The 17,533-nt window shown below is 56.2% G+C and overlaps 1 protein-coding gene across 1 annotated transcript; it reads left to right on the forward strand.

Annotated features, from left to right (window-relative positions):
- The first annotated feature begins 7,282 nt into the window (after window positions 1–7,282).
- DOLPP1 (dolichyldiphosphatase 1) lies at window positions 7,283–16,795 on the forward strand. The gene is made up of 8 exons (XM_079926942.1): window positions 7,283–7,480; window positions 10,991–11,091; window positions 11,314–11,398; window positions 11,497–11,596; window positions 11,828–11,926; window positions 12,787–12,915; window positions 13,401–13,490; window positions 15,554–16,795. Exons 1-8 carry the CDS (start codon window positions 7,405–7,407, stop codon window positions 15,588–15,590), a joined length of 717 nt encoding a protein of 238 aa, XP_079783068.1. The 5' UTR covers window positions 7,283–7,404; the 3' UTR covers window positions 15,591–16,795.
- Window positions 16,796–17,533: the final 738 nt, after the last annotated feature.

Genomic DNA, 17,533 nt, shown 5'->3' on the forward strand with positions numbered 1-17,533 from the left:
CCGTGCACGTGTGGCTGTTGCTTCCTGGGGGCCTGCTCTTTAGGGTGCAGTTTGGGGGAGGCTCCAGGAGGGCAAAGGTGGAAGGCAGCCTGGTGGGAGCTATGAGCCGCTCGCAGCCTGCCAGGGCCACGTGTCCCTCGGGTGAAGGTGGGGAGGGTGCCACTGCAGCGCTTAAGGGCATAGATGTGGGTGGGGCAGCCTGGGAGTGGATCCTGCCCCGGCAGCATCTAGGTAAGGTCGCTTAGCTCAGGGGCCTCTATGTCCACAACTCTTAAGATACAGGCAGGGGACCCGGCAGGGGTGCAGACTCAGCCTCTCAGTCACTGTAAATGGCTGAGTGGGTAAGAGCCAGAGGGGAGGGCTGGAGCAGGAATGCAGCAGATCTGAGCTTACCAGGTGTTCAGAAGTTTTCATGGGCGGTCAGACATCACAAAGTTTATTTGAAAAGTGCAGTAATCCCCTCTATGGGCGGGGGATACATTCCAAAACCCCCAGTGGAGGCCTGAAACCACGGATAGTACTGAACCCTATATATTCTACGTTTTTTCCTATATACACATACCTATGATAAAGTTTATTTATTTATTTATTTTTTGGCCACACTGCGTGGCTTGCGGGATCTTAGTTCCCCCAACCAGGGACTGAACCCACACCCTCGGCAGTGAAAGCATGGAGTCCTAACCACTGGACCGCCAGGGAATTCCTAAAGTTTAATTTCTATAAATCAGGCACAGTGAGAGATCAATGACAAGAATAATTGAACAATTATAACAATATGCTGTAATAATAGTTACGTGGATATGGTCTGTCTCAAAATACTGTACAAATTTAATGCCTTTTCCATCTCAACTAATCACATCACACACTGGCTGTAACTTGCAGCTTGAGGTGCAACAGGAAAACTAGCACAAATTTCTTTTTCCTTCTTCGTAATTTCATGGATAAAAGATTTGTTCTTACTGTAGATCTCAGCAACCTCAGTACATGATTTTTTTCCTTTCCTAAGTTGAAAACTTTCACTTAAAGGAAGCACCTGACAGCTTCTCTCTGTCATATCTGGATTGCCAGCATTGCTCCTCTTGTGCTGGGTGACCATGTAGTAAAGTAAGGATTGCTCACACACAAGCACTGTGACGCTGTGATAGTCATTCTGATAACCCAGATGGCTATTAAAGGGCAGGTGGTGTATACAGCATGGGTACGCCGGACAGAGGGATGATTCACATCCCAGGGGACAGAGCAGGATGGCTCGAGATGGCACGAGATTTCATCATGCTACTCAGAACGGTGTGCAATTTAAAATTTATGAACTGTTTATTTCTGGAATTTTCCATGTAATATTTTCGTACCATGGTTGACTGAGGGTAAGTGCAGTCTCAGAAAGCAAAACTGGATAAGCAGGGACCACTGTACGTTTTAAAAATTTTCTGTGCTTTTGAAATTTTTAAATGTATAGAAAAGTTTCTCTAGTAGTAGCGAGCAGGGGCTACTCTTCGTTGCGGTGCGTGGGCTTCTCATTGCGGTGGCTTCGCTTGTTGCGGAGCACGGGATCTAGGCGCGTGGGCTTCAGTAGTTGTGGCTCGTGGGCTCTAGAGCACAGGCTCAGTAGTTGTGGCGCACGGGCTTAGTTGCTTCGCGGCTTGTGGGATCTTCCCGGACCAGGGCTCGAACCCGTGTCCCCTGCATTGGCAGGCGGATTCTCAACCACTGTGCCACCAGGGAAGCCCACTGATAGGGTTTTGATATGAGTCTGCAAGCAACTGATTTATTACAGTCTCTGTGCAGTGAAACCTCTCTGCTCATCTGTATTTGCAGCCGCTCCCCAGTGCTACCATCACCGCCTCAGCTCCACCTCAGATCATCAGGCATTAGATTCTCGTAAGGAGTGCGCAACATAGATCCCTCGCATGCGCAGTTCACGGTAGGGTTCGTGCTCCTATGAGAATCTAATTCCGCCACTGATCTGACAGGCGATGGAGCTCAGGCGGTACTGCGAGCGACGGGGAGCAGCTGTAAAGACAGATGAAGCATCACTCACTCGCCCGCCGCTCACCCCCCGCTGTGCAGCCCGGTTCCTAACAGGCCACGGACCGCTACCGGTCCATCGCCCAAGGGTTGGGGACCCCTGTTTTAGAGTATTTCCATCACCCCAAAAGACCCCTTCTGCTCAACTGCGGTGAATCCCCCAGCCCCCAGGCCGCCACCAATTTACTTTCTCTCATGACTTGCCTTTTCCAGACATTTCCTGTAAGTGGAGTCACACAACATGTGATCTTTTGTGCTTGGCTTCTGCACATAGAATACTGTTTTGAGATTCATCCCTTCTATGGCATGTATCAGTATTTTATTTCTCTGTTGCCGAATAGCATTCCGCAAAGAGTTTTACCTCTTCCGTTTTGAATACCACTGTGGACTCGTGGGTTATTATTTATTTGATATTTACAATCAGTTACAATCAGTTTTCTGATGTTCAGATGGTCACAAATTTTCCCAGTGGGAGCCCCTTTGAGCTGGCTCCTGGGTCCTTTTGCCATCCCCCACACACACACCCTGAATCAGTCTTGGAGAACTTCCTTTCTAGCATAACAAGTCCCAGGAAGCTCAGAATACCAGACACCAGGTCTGGGAAGGCCCTCAGGGGAATCCTGGCCCACTTATTTCTGTGGCGGCCGGTGGACTGTTACAGTCACGGCCCCCACGAATCGTGCCTCTTGGAATCCATGTCCTTGTATAGGCCTCTCCCATGGCAGCTCTGACCTCGGCCACGTGACCTGCTTTGGCCAGTGGGACAAGAGTGACGTGATGCAAGCAGAGGCTTGGCGAGCTCTGGTGCACTGGGGTCGCCCTCTTGGAGAGTATTTGCGGCCATGAAAACCTTGGCTCTTCTGCTGGAGGCCACGTGAAGGAGAATGTGGCACCCGGGCCAGAAGCCCCAGCTAAGGGTCAGATTTGAGGGAGGCCCCTTGGACCACACAGGCCCAGTCGAGTCACCAGTGACCCAGCAGAATTGAGCCAGCCAAGTTGCAGATCTTGAATAAAATGGTGATGGTCTTAAGGCACTAGGTTTGGGACTGGCTTGTTACACAGCAGTAGGTAACTGATGCCAGCCCCCTTGTTGATGAAAGGGGAAACTGAGAGTGGAGGATGACCACCCCAGTGCACATACAGCGAATACACAGCAGCCCCAGCGTGGACACTCATATCTCCTGAACCCGTAGGGCTTCTGCTGCATCGCCTGTGAGACTGATTCTCGTGCAGCCTGGGGGGGGTGTGGAGGGTAAGATCTCGTAGTGTCGTAGTGTCGTCTTTGGCCCAATCTGTGGTTCACATCAAGTGCTCAGTAAACAGTGGTTTCGATTACAATATAAATGGCTCCCAGGGCGTGTATGCAAATGGGACAGGACAGGTGAAGAAGGATCATCTGTCCACCAAGTATTTCCTGTGCGCCTACTGTGTGCCAAGCACTGCGCCAGGTGCTGCACAGGCAGCGGTGGAGGCTCCGGAGCCGGCTTGCACCCCATCTGCTAGCGAGAGCGGACTGTGCATCTCTTCCTAACTCCTTGTTCAGTACCATCACGATGGTGGCTGGCAAGTGGCCACAGGAGAGAGTATTTACACCATGGAAACCAGCACATGCCACAAACCAGGGGAGCTTGTGGCTTGGGAGACTGAGCCAGACAATGTGTCTCGAGGACTTGGCTCCACGGTGTTTGGAACACTAGGCCCTGACTTCTAGAAGCCTCTATGCTAAGACACAGACAGTGAATGGCTCCTCTCAGAGGTTTTGAAGCCAGAACTGTCACTTCTACTTTGAGACCATTTGTCTTTCTTACTGGCATCTTTAGGATCCAGGAGTCCCACATCCTCTGTGGGAAGGACAGTTTCTCGACGGCAGCACCCTTGCTCCTCTCCATCTTTCTCCCTTCATCCTTGATGCCCAGACGGACGTGGTCTGGCACCGCCTAGGAGCTCAAATAGTCCCGGAAGTGCATGAACAAACCTCTAATCTAGAGGGCGGCAGCTGACACATTTCGGGGAAACAGGCCCAGAGAGGGGAAGAGTTCTTTCCTAGGGACTTTGAGCGCATGCCAGGGTGGCTGGGGTGTGGTGCACAGAGTAAGACATTGTGCCTCTAATCCGGGGGCCGCACTGTCTGTGAACTCCCTTCCAGAGGAGAGGCCAAAGTGAAAGGCCTGCCCTGCCCAGGACAGCTGCGGCTTGTCTGAGGACTCCTCTGGGCAGTGGGAGGAGGCAGCCTGCAGTTTGGTTAATGAGATGCAGGGTGGTTCAGAACCTGGGCCTGCCCATCGGGCAGACCTGGATTCAAATCGTGGCTCTGTCACACACTAGCCAGTTGACTTGGCAAATGGTGAGACGCTCAGAGCCTTTCTGTCCTCAGCTATAAACTGGGTGCATTAAGAACTGCCTCCCAGGCTGTAGTGGAGCTAAGACGAGTGACTAAGGATGGAGCACCTCCCAGGATGCTCAGAGAGATACCAGGGGCATCACTGCTCCACCCCTCAGCTCAGGGAGGAGGCAGGCGGCTCCTTCAGCTTCCCATGGTTCCCCTCACAGCATTCACGCCTGCACAGCCCAGCTCCTCATCCACATGGCAGGTCTGTGCTGTCATCTCTCCCATCTCATGGGACCCCGCACTGGCTCCTAGGCACATCGCCATCGGAAAAGCATCCATTTGTACACCAAAGATCTGCACAAGGCTGTTCCTAGCAGCACCATTCCTAACACCCCAGACCTGGAAACACCCCGAAGTCCAGCAGAGTTGAATGGAAGGACTTCCCTGGTGGCGCAGTGGTTAAGACTCCGCACTCCCGATGCAGGGGGCACGGGTTTGACCCCTGGTCGGGGAAGATCCCACAGGCCGTGTGGTGCGGCCAAAAAAAAAAAAGAGTCGAGTCGAATGGAAAAGAAACCAATAAACATGGTGTGTTCACACCGTGGAACACTACACAGGGAGAATAGACGAATTACAACTAGAGGCCGCAGCATGGATCTCACAAACACAACGCCGGGAAAGGAGCCACGCCCCAAAAGCACGTACTGTAGCATTCGGCTTATAGAAAGTACACAGATCAGACTAACCTCATGTATGGTGCTAGCAGATGGGATGGTGGTCACGCTGGGGTGATGAGAAGGGGTGTCAGGAGCTCCTGGGGCTCTGGTTCTCGATCTGGGGGCTGCAAACACAGGTGTGCTTAGTTTGTGAAACTTCATCAAGCTATACACATTTGATTTCTGGATTTTCCTGTATGAGTGTTATATTTTAATTTTTTTCAAAGGCAAAACCGAACCAAACGACAAAGTCACCTTTCAAGATCCCCTCTGTAGTCACCAAGAGTGGCCCTCCAAGTTTTGGGAGGCCAGGCCCCTCTCCCCCAGCACCTCACCTCTCCCTCTCTCTTGCCTATTTCATCCTGTGCTGTTCCCTCTGCCAGGAAAAGCCCACCCCAGCTAACTCCCTCACATTTTATAGTTCCTCACCCTGACACTTCCTCCAGAACACTCTCCCTGAGGTGAGAGGATAGGCCTGGATTTCGGGGACTTGGCTTCTCAAGCCTAACTGCTCATCCATGAAATGCCATCTAACCAGGGAGGGGCCATGCAGCCAGACGGGACGGCGTCCCTGTCCTAGGGAACTATTCTGGGAAACTCACAGCCCACTCCTCACACCTCCTGCCTCTCAGCGGCTAATAAAGGCAGTGCCTGAGGTAGCTGAGGGCAGGTGACAGTGAAATGGGGCCAGCTGACCCACACGAGCCCAGGCTGGGCCGGGTGGGAAGCTGAGTACAGTTGAGGGGTCCTGGGGGCCCTCCTGGCTCGCTGGTGGGTTCTGAGTCACCATCATCCCCCCAGTCCTTTCAGCCCCACCCATGGTACTCACTCCTGCTGCCTGGCTGGCTCACAGAGTCAGCGGAATTCTCTGCTGTGTTCTCACTTCTCATAAACACTTAGGCTATTTATCCGGCACTTGTTCTAGCATCGGCCTGGGCCTGTCTCCAATACGTAACAGGCCCTGTCTTCATGCTGCCCAGGTCTTCTCCAGTTGTGGCTGCAACCACTTATATCAGAGCCCCAGGGGACATAAGAATGTAGACTCCAAGGCTGCAACCCAAGATCTACTGGATCAATCCAGGGCCCATTTTCTACAAGCTGATCTCGGCGCTGCATGAATTCAGAGAACCATTGTTTACTGTTGAGAGACAGACAAGGAGCCAATTACAGTCCAGTGTGGTCAGTGCGGGGGTAGGAGAGAGGATGCAACTGGGATGCAACTGTGGGAGCCCAGTGGAGGCCCCTCTCCTGGCCATGGAAACCTCTAAGTGAGGACAGACACCTGAGACAGACTGGAACAGCATGTGAAAAGGCTCAACGACAGGAGGTGCCGGGCACTTTACCTGACTGTAAGCACTGCAATCTAGCCCAAGAGAGAGTGAGGGTGGGAGAGGGAGAGGTGGGTGGTAAGGTGTGGCTATTTATGCAAGGCCTGTAGGACAATGAGAGGAATGTTTTGGGAAAACTGAGGTATAGGTGGAAAACCCGCCTCTTGTTTAAAATGCTCCCAAGATGCCTCATTAAGCAGCATAAACGGGATTGAATCAATAAATCTGTGTTAATTGAATGAAATGAGGAACGGAGTCTTTTAATTTCAATTACGCTTCCACTCGACATCAGTTAAGCTTCCATAAAGCATTCAGGGGGCCGACTGTGAGCCCCGACCCGGGAGTTCCTTCCCCCATCCCACCCCCAACCTTTAATGGAAAGGTTGTCAGTTTTGTGTGATTCGCTCCGTTGGCAGTCAGTAAAGGGCAAAGGAAAATAAGTCCCCTCTGGGTCTCTGGCCTCAGTTAACTCATAACTAAAAGTAGGTGAGTTCAGACTCCATAGCGCCGAGGTTGCCTCCCCGCTTCGAGCATGCGCTCTGACAGGCGCTCAAGTCCTGTCGACCCCGGGCTGGCTCTCAGTATCGAGGAAGCCTTCACTCGGTACACGTCCCCACCAAACCAAAGCTCCCACCAAAGTTCAACACGCCCCCCAAGCTAGCGGGTGATTGGCCCGCCCTGCCCACACCGCGAGCCGGCCTCACCTTCTGATTGGCTGTTCTGCTCTCTGTTGTGTGCTGAAACCCTCCTTTTCTCTGATTGGTTAGCCACCTACCTGCGCTCGTCCCGGATTGGGCGCCGTCTTGGCCGGCTCGCAGGCTCCTAGGGGCCCTGCTTCCTGATTCGCCGCTCGGGCCTGCCCCACGGCCTGCACGGTGAATGGCTGCGCCGCTACCTGTATCGGCCTCCGATTGGGCGCGCGGCACCTCCCCCGGCGTGATAGGTCAGGACCACCGCCCCCCTGGCTCCCTATTGGCTGCTCGGCGAAGCCCGGTCTCCGGGTAAGATGGCAGCGGACGGACAGTGCTCGCTCCCCGCTTCATGGCGGCCGGTGACCCTCACCCACGTCGAATATCCTGCAGGTAAAAGACAACCCCGGCCTCGAGGACGCCTTCCTGGGGCCGGCCGGTCAGTGCCGGGCGCTCCGGCCGGCGCAAGCCCGCAGAGGGGGCGCCGGGGGACCGGGGTGGGAACTGTCAAATAGTGAGCCACGGAGGGTTCGGCCGGCGCGCGCGCCGCGCAGGCGCAGTGGTGTGGCGATGAGCTGGGCGAAATTGTGAGCCGCTCGCTCGCGCACTCTGCGGCTGCGCGGCCGGGGTTGCTCCACTGGGTCCCGGGGCGCCGGTGGGCTGTAATGGGGCGGTGGTGTGCGTGAGGCGGGAACGGATCACTGGCCTGGACCTGGGCCCTTCTTCCCCTCCGTTCCCGGAGCCGGAGAGGCTGAACTCTCTCCTCGGCGTGTAGGGAGTGCCTTTTTCCTTCAAACAGTGCTTTGGGGCTGCCTGGAAGAAAGAGCTCCCCATTGCTGGGATTGTGCAAATCGAGGCCGGGCAGCTCTTCGTTGTTTGAGTACTTCTGATGCCACGCCCTGGGTAGGGGGCACTGCTCTACAACTCAGGGAACCCGGTGAGGGGTCAGGCAGCCTCTGGGATGTTAACTTCTGGAGCTCCCCATCAGACACAGCTCCAGAAGCTCAGCGTTTTCCATCCGTGAGGTCCTGTAGTGAGCGTTCTGGAGGCCGTTTAGTAGAGTGGTGCAGAGCTTGGGCCTTGGGGTCAGAGTTCAGGCCGAGGCCTTGTGCAAGTGACTTCACCTCTCTGCCTCTCTGAAGTGGAACTAATCACAGTGCCTCCCTTCTAGTGGTGACGTGAGAATCAGAAATAGGAGATGTGAGAAATGCTGAGTGCAGTGCCTCGCATACAGTAAACATTGAAGAAATAACTGCAGTTAACATGATCCCACCTTCCCAGGACCCTCTCAAGCCCACACTGCCATCTATGTGTAGGATGGTTGGATGTTGGGTGAGGCTGGGGGCCCCCTCATTGAGCCCTGGTTGCCCCAGGAAGGGCCTACTCATGCAGAGACATGAGAACCTGGCCCTGCTGAGGACTGGATGCCAGGAAACTTTGACCCTAGGTGTTCTGGGTTATATTGGGGATGGGGCGGCCCTGCAGCTGTTGGGCCCTACTGTCTGCCTGCCTCCCTGCCATTCACTCATCCTTCATTTAGCTGGTATCCACTGAGCACCTCCTGAATGCCAGGCCCTGGGCTCGCTCTGCATTTTGAACGGTGAACAAACCAATATGTCCCTGGACTCCCAGACTGTGAAAAAAAAAAGCCCACTTTACAGGACGGAAACCAAGGCCTGGAGTGGGGAAGGGACCTGCTTAAGTCCTCGGCACCTTCATGATTTCCCCTCCCTGGCCTGGAAGGAGGAGGCTGGCAGACGTGAGCGGCATGACGCAGGCTGTGATGAGGGACCCTTTGCAGGGACTGTGGGTGCCTGGAGGAGAGACCTGGCTGAACCTGGGGGCCTCTCTCAAGGTCTAGTGCCCCTGCTAACTCTTCTGTGACCCCCTGCACTTCTCCTTCGTGCCCCTCATCACACGGACCCTGCTTCCTTCATCCATTCTTTCATTTAACATCATTTTAGAGCCCAGTTAGTGCCAGGCGCTGTGCTGGGCTTGGGGGAATTGAGTGGGGTGTAGAGACCCCATCCCTGCACTCATGGCGCCTACTTTCTAGAGGGAGAGACAGATGCAGGCCGGATAGCTCCACTAATGAGTGGTGTCCTGAACGATGCCCTGGTTACAGATTCTGAGAGCTTTGCAATGGCAGGAGTGTGATTTTTTTTTTTTTTCCCCACTGTGGTGGGTACTTAATTTATGTTGAGTTAACCCAGACAGCATCCCAGGTGGGGGAAACAGTGTGTGCAAAGGTCCAGAAGTAGGACAGAGCATGGTGCGTTCAGGGAACTAGACTTTGGTTCCTGGAACTGGAGCAGAAGGTGGGAGGGAAGCAGGGCCAGGACTGCAGGGCTTGATGAGCTGGATTGAGGTGGGACTTATCCTAAGGGCCGAGAGAGCCACCGGGGGGCTTAGACAAGAGGATGGTCAAGGCAGAGTTGCTGACAGCATCTGCAGGAAGGCCCAAAGGTGGTGCTTGCTGTGAGACAGGTCATGGAGATGGCCAAGGCTTTGGGGGCACCAGCCATTTCCTGTCCTCCTGATGACCCAGTGTCCTGGGCATCGGCTGGACAGCTGAGAGACCCAGAATCTCAGGGCTGGAGGGGGCCAGGCCACTGTGTGGATGAGGAGACAGAACCCCAGAAAAAGGAAGGGCCTCACCCAGTGTCATCCAGGGGGCCTATGGCGGTACTGGCATTTGGACCTATGTTGCTGGCCTGTGCTCCCAGGCCAGGTCAAAGCCAGCCCTACCCTGGGTAGGTGTGGGGGAGGCCAGGTATGTGCCCATCCCATCAGCCTGGAATCTGGGCTCGGCCTTGGGTGGGTACCTTCCTGCTGCCTGTGTGAGGCCAGGCTGGTGGTGGGGCGATTTCCCACACTGAGTTCTCCAAACATGGAAGTGTCCTGGGTGCCAGGGACCGAGCTGGGCGTCTCACAGGCCTGGTCACATCAGAGCTCCCATGGCTGTAGGAGGTGGCTACTGATATCCCCATTTCACGGGTGAGAGAGCTGAGGCTCAGGGAGGTGAAGTCCTTGCCTGAGGTCGTGTAGCCAGCAAGTGCTGGCACGGGAACTAAACCACACTCTCTGACCCCAGAGCTGCTACATAGCTGCCCTGTCTCAAATGGTGAGGGTGGCCTTTGGACTAGCAGGAAAGTGGCTCCTGTCTGTTGGTTCCAGGATCCTCCTGCCGAGACCTATTAGGGGGTAAAAAGCAGGTAGTCAATAGGTAGCCAATTTTTTTGCCAGTAGAGAGGCAGTGAGAAGCTGTTACTGCAGCGGGTGGCCATAGTGGGCAACGGAGCTTCACCCCCACCCCCAGCCTTGGTCCCCGTCAGAGTCCACAGTGTAGACCCAAGTCTGTGCGGTGTTCAGAGAACACCAGGTTGCCCTGGAGGCCCAGGGCTTGGCTGGGTCGGTCTCCACACAGCACTGCGTTCCAGAGTCATCCATGTGCCTGCCAGGCTGCCTCCTGGGACAGGGCCCAGCCTCTGGGGTCAGACCAAGCCAGGTTCAAATATCCGCTTTGGTGGGATAGTGGGTGTAGCACCTGGACCAGGCTAGAGACTTGGATTTTAGTCAGATCCTACCTCTTTCTGGCTGTGTGACTTTGAACAAATCATGCAGCCCCTGTGGGACTCAGTGTCGTCATCTGTAGAACAGGGAGAGTGAAGGCACCTGCTTTAAACTCACGATCTGTGAACCTGAGTGCTTAGTAAACACGCTGTGCCCGTGACTGAGGACGAGCGGTGAGCTTGGAAGTCTGAGGCACCCCCAGCCGCCTGGCCTTGCGCTCCGGGCCTGGCTGGGACCACCTCTGACTGAGGCTCTACTTCGCTTGCCGGGGGCCAGGCCCTCTCCCATGGCTGCGCTCTGTCCTCATCCTGTTCTCCCTGCCTTGCCCAGGTGATCTCTCTGGCCATCTCCTTGCCTACCTGAGCCTCAGCCCCATATTTGTCATCGTTGGTTTTGTGACCCTCATCATATTCAAGCGGGAGCTGCACACGGTGAGTGAGTCACTCCCACCCCAGGGAGGAGGGGCCTCACCATTCCTTCCCGGGGCTTTGCCTTCCCTCCCCTGCTTCCACCTTTCTTGAGGTGTGTGGAGCCTCCTGGCTGGTTGCAGGTTGTCCACTGGGCTGGAGGTTCAGTGGGCGGCCACGGCCTTTGGGCTGGGCGGCGGCCAGCAAGCACACAGAGGCCCTGCTGACCATGCATCTTCCCAGCAGATCTCGTTCCTTGGGGGCTTGGCACTGAACGAGGGGGTCAACTGGCTGATCAAACACGTCATTCAGGAGCCACGGCCCTGTGGAGGTAGGGCCCAGGCCTTGGGGGTCTGCGGGTCCCCCAGGTTAGGGCATTACTGGGAGGCCTGCATCCTCCCATCATGCCCTGCTCTCTGTCTCCACCAGGTCCCCACACGGCAGTGGGCACCAAGTACGGGATGCCCTCCAGCCATTCCCAGTTTATGTGGTTCTTCTCCGTCTATTCCTTCCTTTTTCTGTATTTAAGGTGAGCTTCTGCCCTGGCTGGGGTGGCCCTGAACTGGCCCAGGCTGGCCTCTGCCAGGGACTTGCTGCAAGCCCTTTGGATGCCATTTAGGGCTTGGCCTCTACGGGGGGTGGGAGGAGCTGCAGCCAAGGCAGAAGGTGCCCAGGGAGCATGTGGCTGGGGCCGGGGCTGTGTGGGAGGCCTGGGCCCCAGGCTGTGGGCCGAGGCCACCTAACAGGCTTGTTTTCCCAGAATGCACCAAACGAACAACGCCAGGTTCCTGGACTTGCTGTGGAGGCATGTACTCTCCCTGGGTCTCCTCACCGTGGCGTTTCTAGTCTCCTATAGCAGGTACAGAGGGAGGGAGAGCCCCTGCCCCACGCCCTGCCCACTGGATACTTGGTCCCTATTGGACCTCGCTGTGGACCCGAGTCCCAGAGCCTGTAGGGCAGGGCTGCGAAGGGGGTCCCAGGCCTCTCATTTTATTTATTTATTTTTATTTTTTTATTTTTGGCTGCGTTGGGTCTTCATTGCTGCATGCGGGCTTTCTCAAGTTGCAGCGAGCGGGGGCTACTCTTCGTTGCGGTGCGCGGGCTTCTTGCAGTGGCTTCTCTTGCTGCGGAGCACGGGCTCTAGGCGCGCGGGCTCAGTAGTTGTGGCTCATGGGCTCTAGAGCGCAGACTTGGTAGTTGTGGCTTACAGGCTTAGTTGCTCCGCGGCATGTGAGATCTTCCCGGACCAGGGCTCGAACCCGTGTCCCCTGCATTGGCGGATTCTTAACCACTGCACCACGAGGGAAGCTCCAGGCCTCTCATTTTAAAGGGCCAGGGCTCCAGCTGCCCCTTCCAACCCAGTCCTTGCTCTCTCCTCTTGGTTGGGCCCAAGGTTCTAGGGTTAGCCATCTGTTCCCAAGGTCCTGGAGCAGCCCCTTGCAGACAAACTCCAAGTTCAAGGGCTGGACAGAAGGGAGGCAAATCCTAGCTGAGCCATCCCTTCACTTCTAGAGTCAGGGGAGCAGCTGTTGGGGTCCAACCCCTTGCCTCCTTCTAGAAGTAGCTCTGAGTCCGTGTGGTCACAGGGGCCTGCCCCGTCTGTATATGTCTCCCGTGTGTGTGCAGAGGTCCAGGGAAGCTGACACTCAGGCGTGCAGGGAGGCTGTGCAGGACTGTCTCTGGCTGGCTCTCATGAACTTCCCTCTGTCCTTGGCCCAGGGTCTACCTGCTGTACCACACCTGGAGCCAGGTGCTCTATGGGGGCATCGCTGGAGGCCTCATGGCCATCGCCTGGTTCGTCTTCACGCAGGAGGTCCTCACCCCCCTGTTCCCTAGGATAGCAGCCTGGTAACTGCCTCCTGCCCCTGCTGCTGTCCCCCGCTCCCCCCACCTTCCCAGGCACTATGGCCCGTGCCCCTTCCTGCGAAGGGGCCATCAGTGGGAGGACCCAGGCGTCCTGACCCCAGCCTCAGTCTCCCTGGGAGGGCCCTAGTGCCCAGGCCTCTGGTGGGCATAGGGCTGCAGGCCCCGCTCGTCTGGCTTCCATCTCCCCCAGGCGTTTTCTCAGCCCAGAAGCCAAGATGCCAGCCTCTGTCCTTGCCTGGCCTCTCAGGGACTTGGAAAGCAGCATGTGTCCTTCTGGGCTGTGTGTGCCTTGGGGCATTGGACCTGCCTGAGTGTCACACAGGCGACACATCTGGGTCTTGCACAGGCCAGGCAAAGTGGTGGGGAGAGGGTGCATCGCCGGCCCCAGGCACTGGTGGGAGAGTCTGGCTTGGTGACAGACTCATGTTCTGATATGGTCCTGGATTTCCGGGTGTCTGTCTCTCCAGGCCTATCTCTGAGTTCTTCCTAATCCGAGACACGAGCCTCATTCCCAACGTACTCTGGTTTGAGTACACGGTAACCCGGGCAGAAGCCAGGTGAGTCAAGGGGATAGCAATCACTGGGTCCTGGCTCAGTGGGGCACATCCCTCAGTCAGTGCCGCCCCCAGTTTTGGAAGGCTGCCTGAGAGCCGGGCACTTGCCTAAGCACTTTTCTTGCACTGCCTCAGTGAATCCTCCCCTGGACCCCATTTTACAGATGAGAAAACTGAGGCTCAGAGAGGGGAGGAGAGGAATCACTTGACCAAGGGTTTGCAGATCGTGGGTGTGGGAGCTGGGCTGGGAACCTAGGCTGTTGAGCCCAGGGCCATGCTTTTTTTCTCTCTTTTTTTTTTTTTCCTTTTTTTGCGGTACGCGGGCCTCTCACTGTTGTGGCCTCTCCCATTGCGGAGCACAGGCTCCGGACGCGTAGGCTCAGCGGCCATGGCTCACCGGCCCAGCTGCTTCCCGACATGTGGGATCTTCCCGGACCGGGGCATGAACCCGTGTCCCCTGCATCGGCAGGCGGACTCTCAACCACTGCGCCACCAGGGAAGCCCCAGGGCCATGCTTTTAACCTCTGTGGCCCGGAACCAGAGAGCTGGGCAGCCAGGATTCTCTGGGAGCCTGTGTGTCGACCCCCCTCAGGACTGTTTAGTCCAGACACTTTCCTCTGGAGGGGTAAACTGAGGTGTGGTGAGTTAGGGGCACCCGTGTTTGCACAGCCAGTCAGGACAAAGCTGGCTTTGGAGGCTTCCTCTGACTCAGCTCTCCACGCACCCCACATCCTGGGTGGGGTGCCAGGTGGGGTCGGGAAGGCCTGGCTCCTTCCCAGGTTCAGAGGGGAGCCGAGGCGAGGTTGGGCTCCAGCACAAGCCTGGGAGGTTTCCTGAGGAGCCCTGGGTTCCTGGTGAGAGGAACCACAGGGCGGGGTCACAGCAGCCGGGAAGTGTGTCTAGGGCATCATGGTCCCAATTATCCTAACGAACTTAAGGGTAAAGCCCTGGATCCTGAGGAAAGGGGATTTGAGGGGTTAGGGCAGGCAATCCTGTTATTGGCGGAAGGCCCCAGCTGGCCCAGGCTCTCCACCTGGCTTCCAGAGCGGCCCCGCCCCTCCCGGCTGGCCGCCACCCACCTTGATGTACCCAAACTTCCATGTGCACCTGCTCTGTGCCAGGCTGTGGGCGGCAGTGGCCGGCAGGGGGGACACGAGGAATGAGGCACCTACCTGTGCGACAAGTGCCTCGGGCTTGAGAGCTCATGACAGCAGCGTGCTGTGAGGGTGTGTGGTTGGGCTGGCTGGCCGCTGTGACAGGTCTGAGCAGAGAGAAAGCGGGACTGTCCAAGTTGGGGTTTAGCAGGGAGAGTGCTCTCAGCATAGGGAACAGCTTGTGCAATGCTTCTGAGAACAGGAAGCTTGGGGAGTCCACCAAACAGACAGAGGCAGGTGTGGCTGGAGCCCAGGGAAGAAGGGGGCTGGCCATGGCACGAGGCTGGGGCTGCATCACGCAGGACCTGTGGGGACAGTTAGGTTTCTGAATTTCAGTGGGGTCTCTCGAGGAGCCAGGCCCTCCAGGGAACGGGGCTGCCCCTGCTTCCTTCAGGCTCCTGAGCCCGTCGTAGGTATCGCCACACCCCCAAGTCAGGTACTCAGATCCACTCGATAACTTGTATCAGGAGTGCTCCTACCTTTGCTTATGTATATCCCAAATGGAGAACTCACTACTTTCTTGTCTGTTTAGGTTGATGGTAACAGAACCCCACTTATGCTGGCTTATCTATAAGTGGGAACTGCCCATGATTACTGGAATCCAGCCAGGTCCCTCTTGCCTCTGTTCTCCCGTCCTGGCCCCCGCCCCTGCCCTGGCCTCCTGGCTGCACTTGGACTCCAGAGCTGAGCACCTGTGATACAGGCCCAGCAGAGACATTGACCCTCTCTAGGCCCCAAGTCCCAGGTCCCAGGGCAGGAGCTCTGATTGGCCCAGCTTGAGCCAACCACTGGGGCTACTGGGAGTGGACCCTCACTCATTCTGATGGGATTGTGGGGAGGAAGGAGACAGCTGAGGGGCGAGTCACTGGACGCCAGGAGTCCCCTCATCTGACCCCCACCCCCACTTTGCAGGAACAGACAGCGCAAGCTGGGGACGAAACTGCAGTGATGGGTGAGTGTGGCTGTCTCCAGCCTCCAGATGTGGCCTGCACGATGCCTTGCAGGGTGGATGGAATGACAGACAGAGGGACGAAGCAGAGACCTCTACAGACCCAAGTCACCGAGTGGAGCCTTTTTTTTTCTTATTTTAATTTTAACGAACAAGGTGGACCAAAGGGCTGAGCCAGCCCCTCAGCCAGGACCCTGGAGGGCCTGTTGCCGGGGGGCCTCACAGCCAGAGACCCTCACAGTGCTGCTGCCAGCCCCCAGTTGGGCGGAAAGTGCCCCTGACGTGGGCACTGGGGCATGGGGTAGAGAAGGAGGGCTTGAATCTCTGGCCGCAGGGCCAGGAAATGTAGGTGGCGTGAAAAATGCACACTATTTATTTTTTGGTTTTGTCAAAGGCAGATGGGATTTTGGAGAGGGACTGGAAGACCCAGCTCTGCGGGGGCTGCCCTGCGTACCGAGGAGCCCAGGTCAGCTTCCCAGGCCCTTTGCCCTGGGCCCGAGAGATGGCCTGGGGGCCCAGGAGGAGGGAGCACCCCCATGCCCCCCCTGCCGCCAACGCCATTCCAGAACCTCGGTCAGTGTTTCCCGTGTGGGAGCCAGGCCCAGAGAGAGCAGGCGTCTGCGCTGCCATCGCTGTGTCCTACCCGCATCGACCCTGCGCTGCAAGGGCTTTCTCTGGTTCCCTGTCCCCAAGACAGCGGTCCCTTTCTGATGAAAGAGCCTGCGCCTGTGGGTGAGCAAACCCAAGCTGTTTACAGCTCTTTCCTGTCCTGCGTCCGCTTCATCTCCACCCGAACAAAATGCAGAGGAAGCAGGAGCTGGTGAGAGGAGTGGGGTAGCGGTGCCTACTGTCCCCACCCTTCCCTCCCCTCTGTGTGCTCTGAGCATTCCTTGTCCTTCCCGACCCCCCTCCGAGAGGCTGGGAACCTGCTTGGGTCACCCCAAACCTGTGTCCGGGGTGTGGCTCACAGATCCCCACTGCCCAGCTCGGAGGACGACTCCTCCCAATCTTGAAGCCGCCTTGAAATGGAGCTGTGGAGAGGAGATGCGTCCAGACTTGGAAGCTTCTAGAACTGAACCAGGCTGCTCGGGACCTGTGTTCAGGGCCCGACCCCCCTCCCTCCCCCGGCCGCCTTTTCTTTGTGGAGGTTCCTAATCTGCTGCTGAAGCACAATATTTTGGTGCTTTCTTTTCTCATTTGTTAAAGACAGTGTCCAAAGCCATTCCAGATGCCAGGACCAGGGGCCTGTTTCTGGGGAAGGTTGGTCAGTCCCCACATTTTCCTTTCCTTCCCTTCTCATTTTTATTTTTTACATTTTGCCTGAGATAAGCCAAGTGTGAGGTGGTTTGACTTAAGAAAAATCAATGAAAATTGTTTACTATTGTTTTAAAATAAAATCTTCAACTCTGGCAGCTTGAACATGTTGACTGAGCTGATGGGAGGAGCCGGGGACGTGGCTGTGCGGACACACAACCTGAGGGGCAAGGGCATGGTTAAGACCAGAAGATCGTGCGCGTCTCCAAGACACCTAGTCCCCTCCAGCCCCCAAAGCCAGGGTTGGAATGGCCTCTGTGACATACCCCACTGGGGTCTGAGGACAGCTCCCTTCCATTGAGTTTTTTTCGTCCCAGTCTACCTCCCCCTGTGGCGCTGGCTGGCTCTGCTCTCAGTAAGCCTAGCTTCTCCTTCATGTGACAGCCCTTGAAGACTGGGGACAACCTGCATGTCCTTCCTAAGCCTCTGTGAGGATACAGACCTCCGCTCCTTGCTGAGTTCAGTGCTGCTTTAGCGTGCGGACGGGTGAGTATCGTGCTTTGGAAGAAATAACTGCAAACTGACCTGGGTTTTGGATGCCTTGTAGGAGTGAAAGGAACACAAGCCATTTCAGGGGTCCAATGTGGGGGTTCTAACCCTTCTTTAATTCATTAACCTGAGATTCATAA

Source organism: Stenella coeruleoalba, assembly GCF_951394435.1.
Source record: "Stenella coeruleoalba genome assembly, chromosome: 7".
In the NCBI taxonomy this organism is placed as follows: domain Eukaryota; kingdom Metazoa; phylum Chordata; class Mammalia; order Artiodactyla; family Delphinidae; genus Stenella; species Stenella coeruleoalba.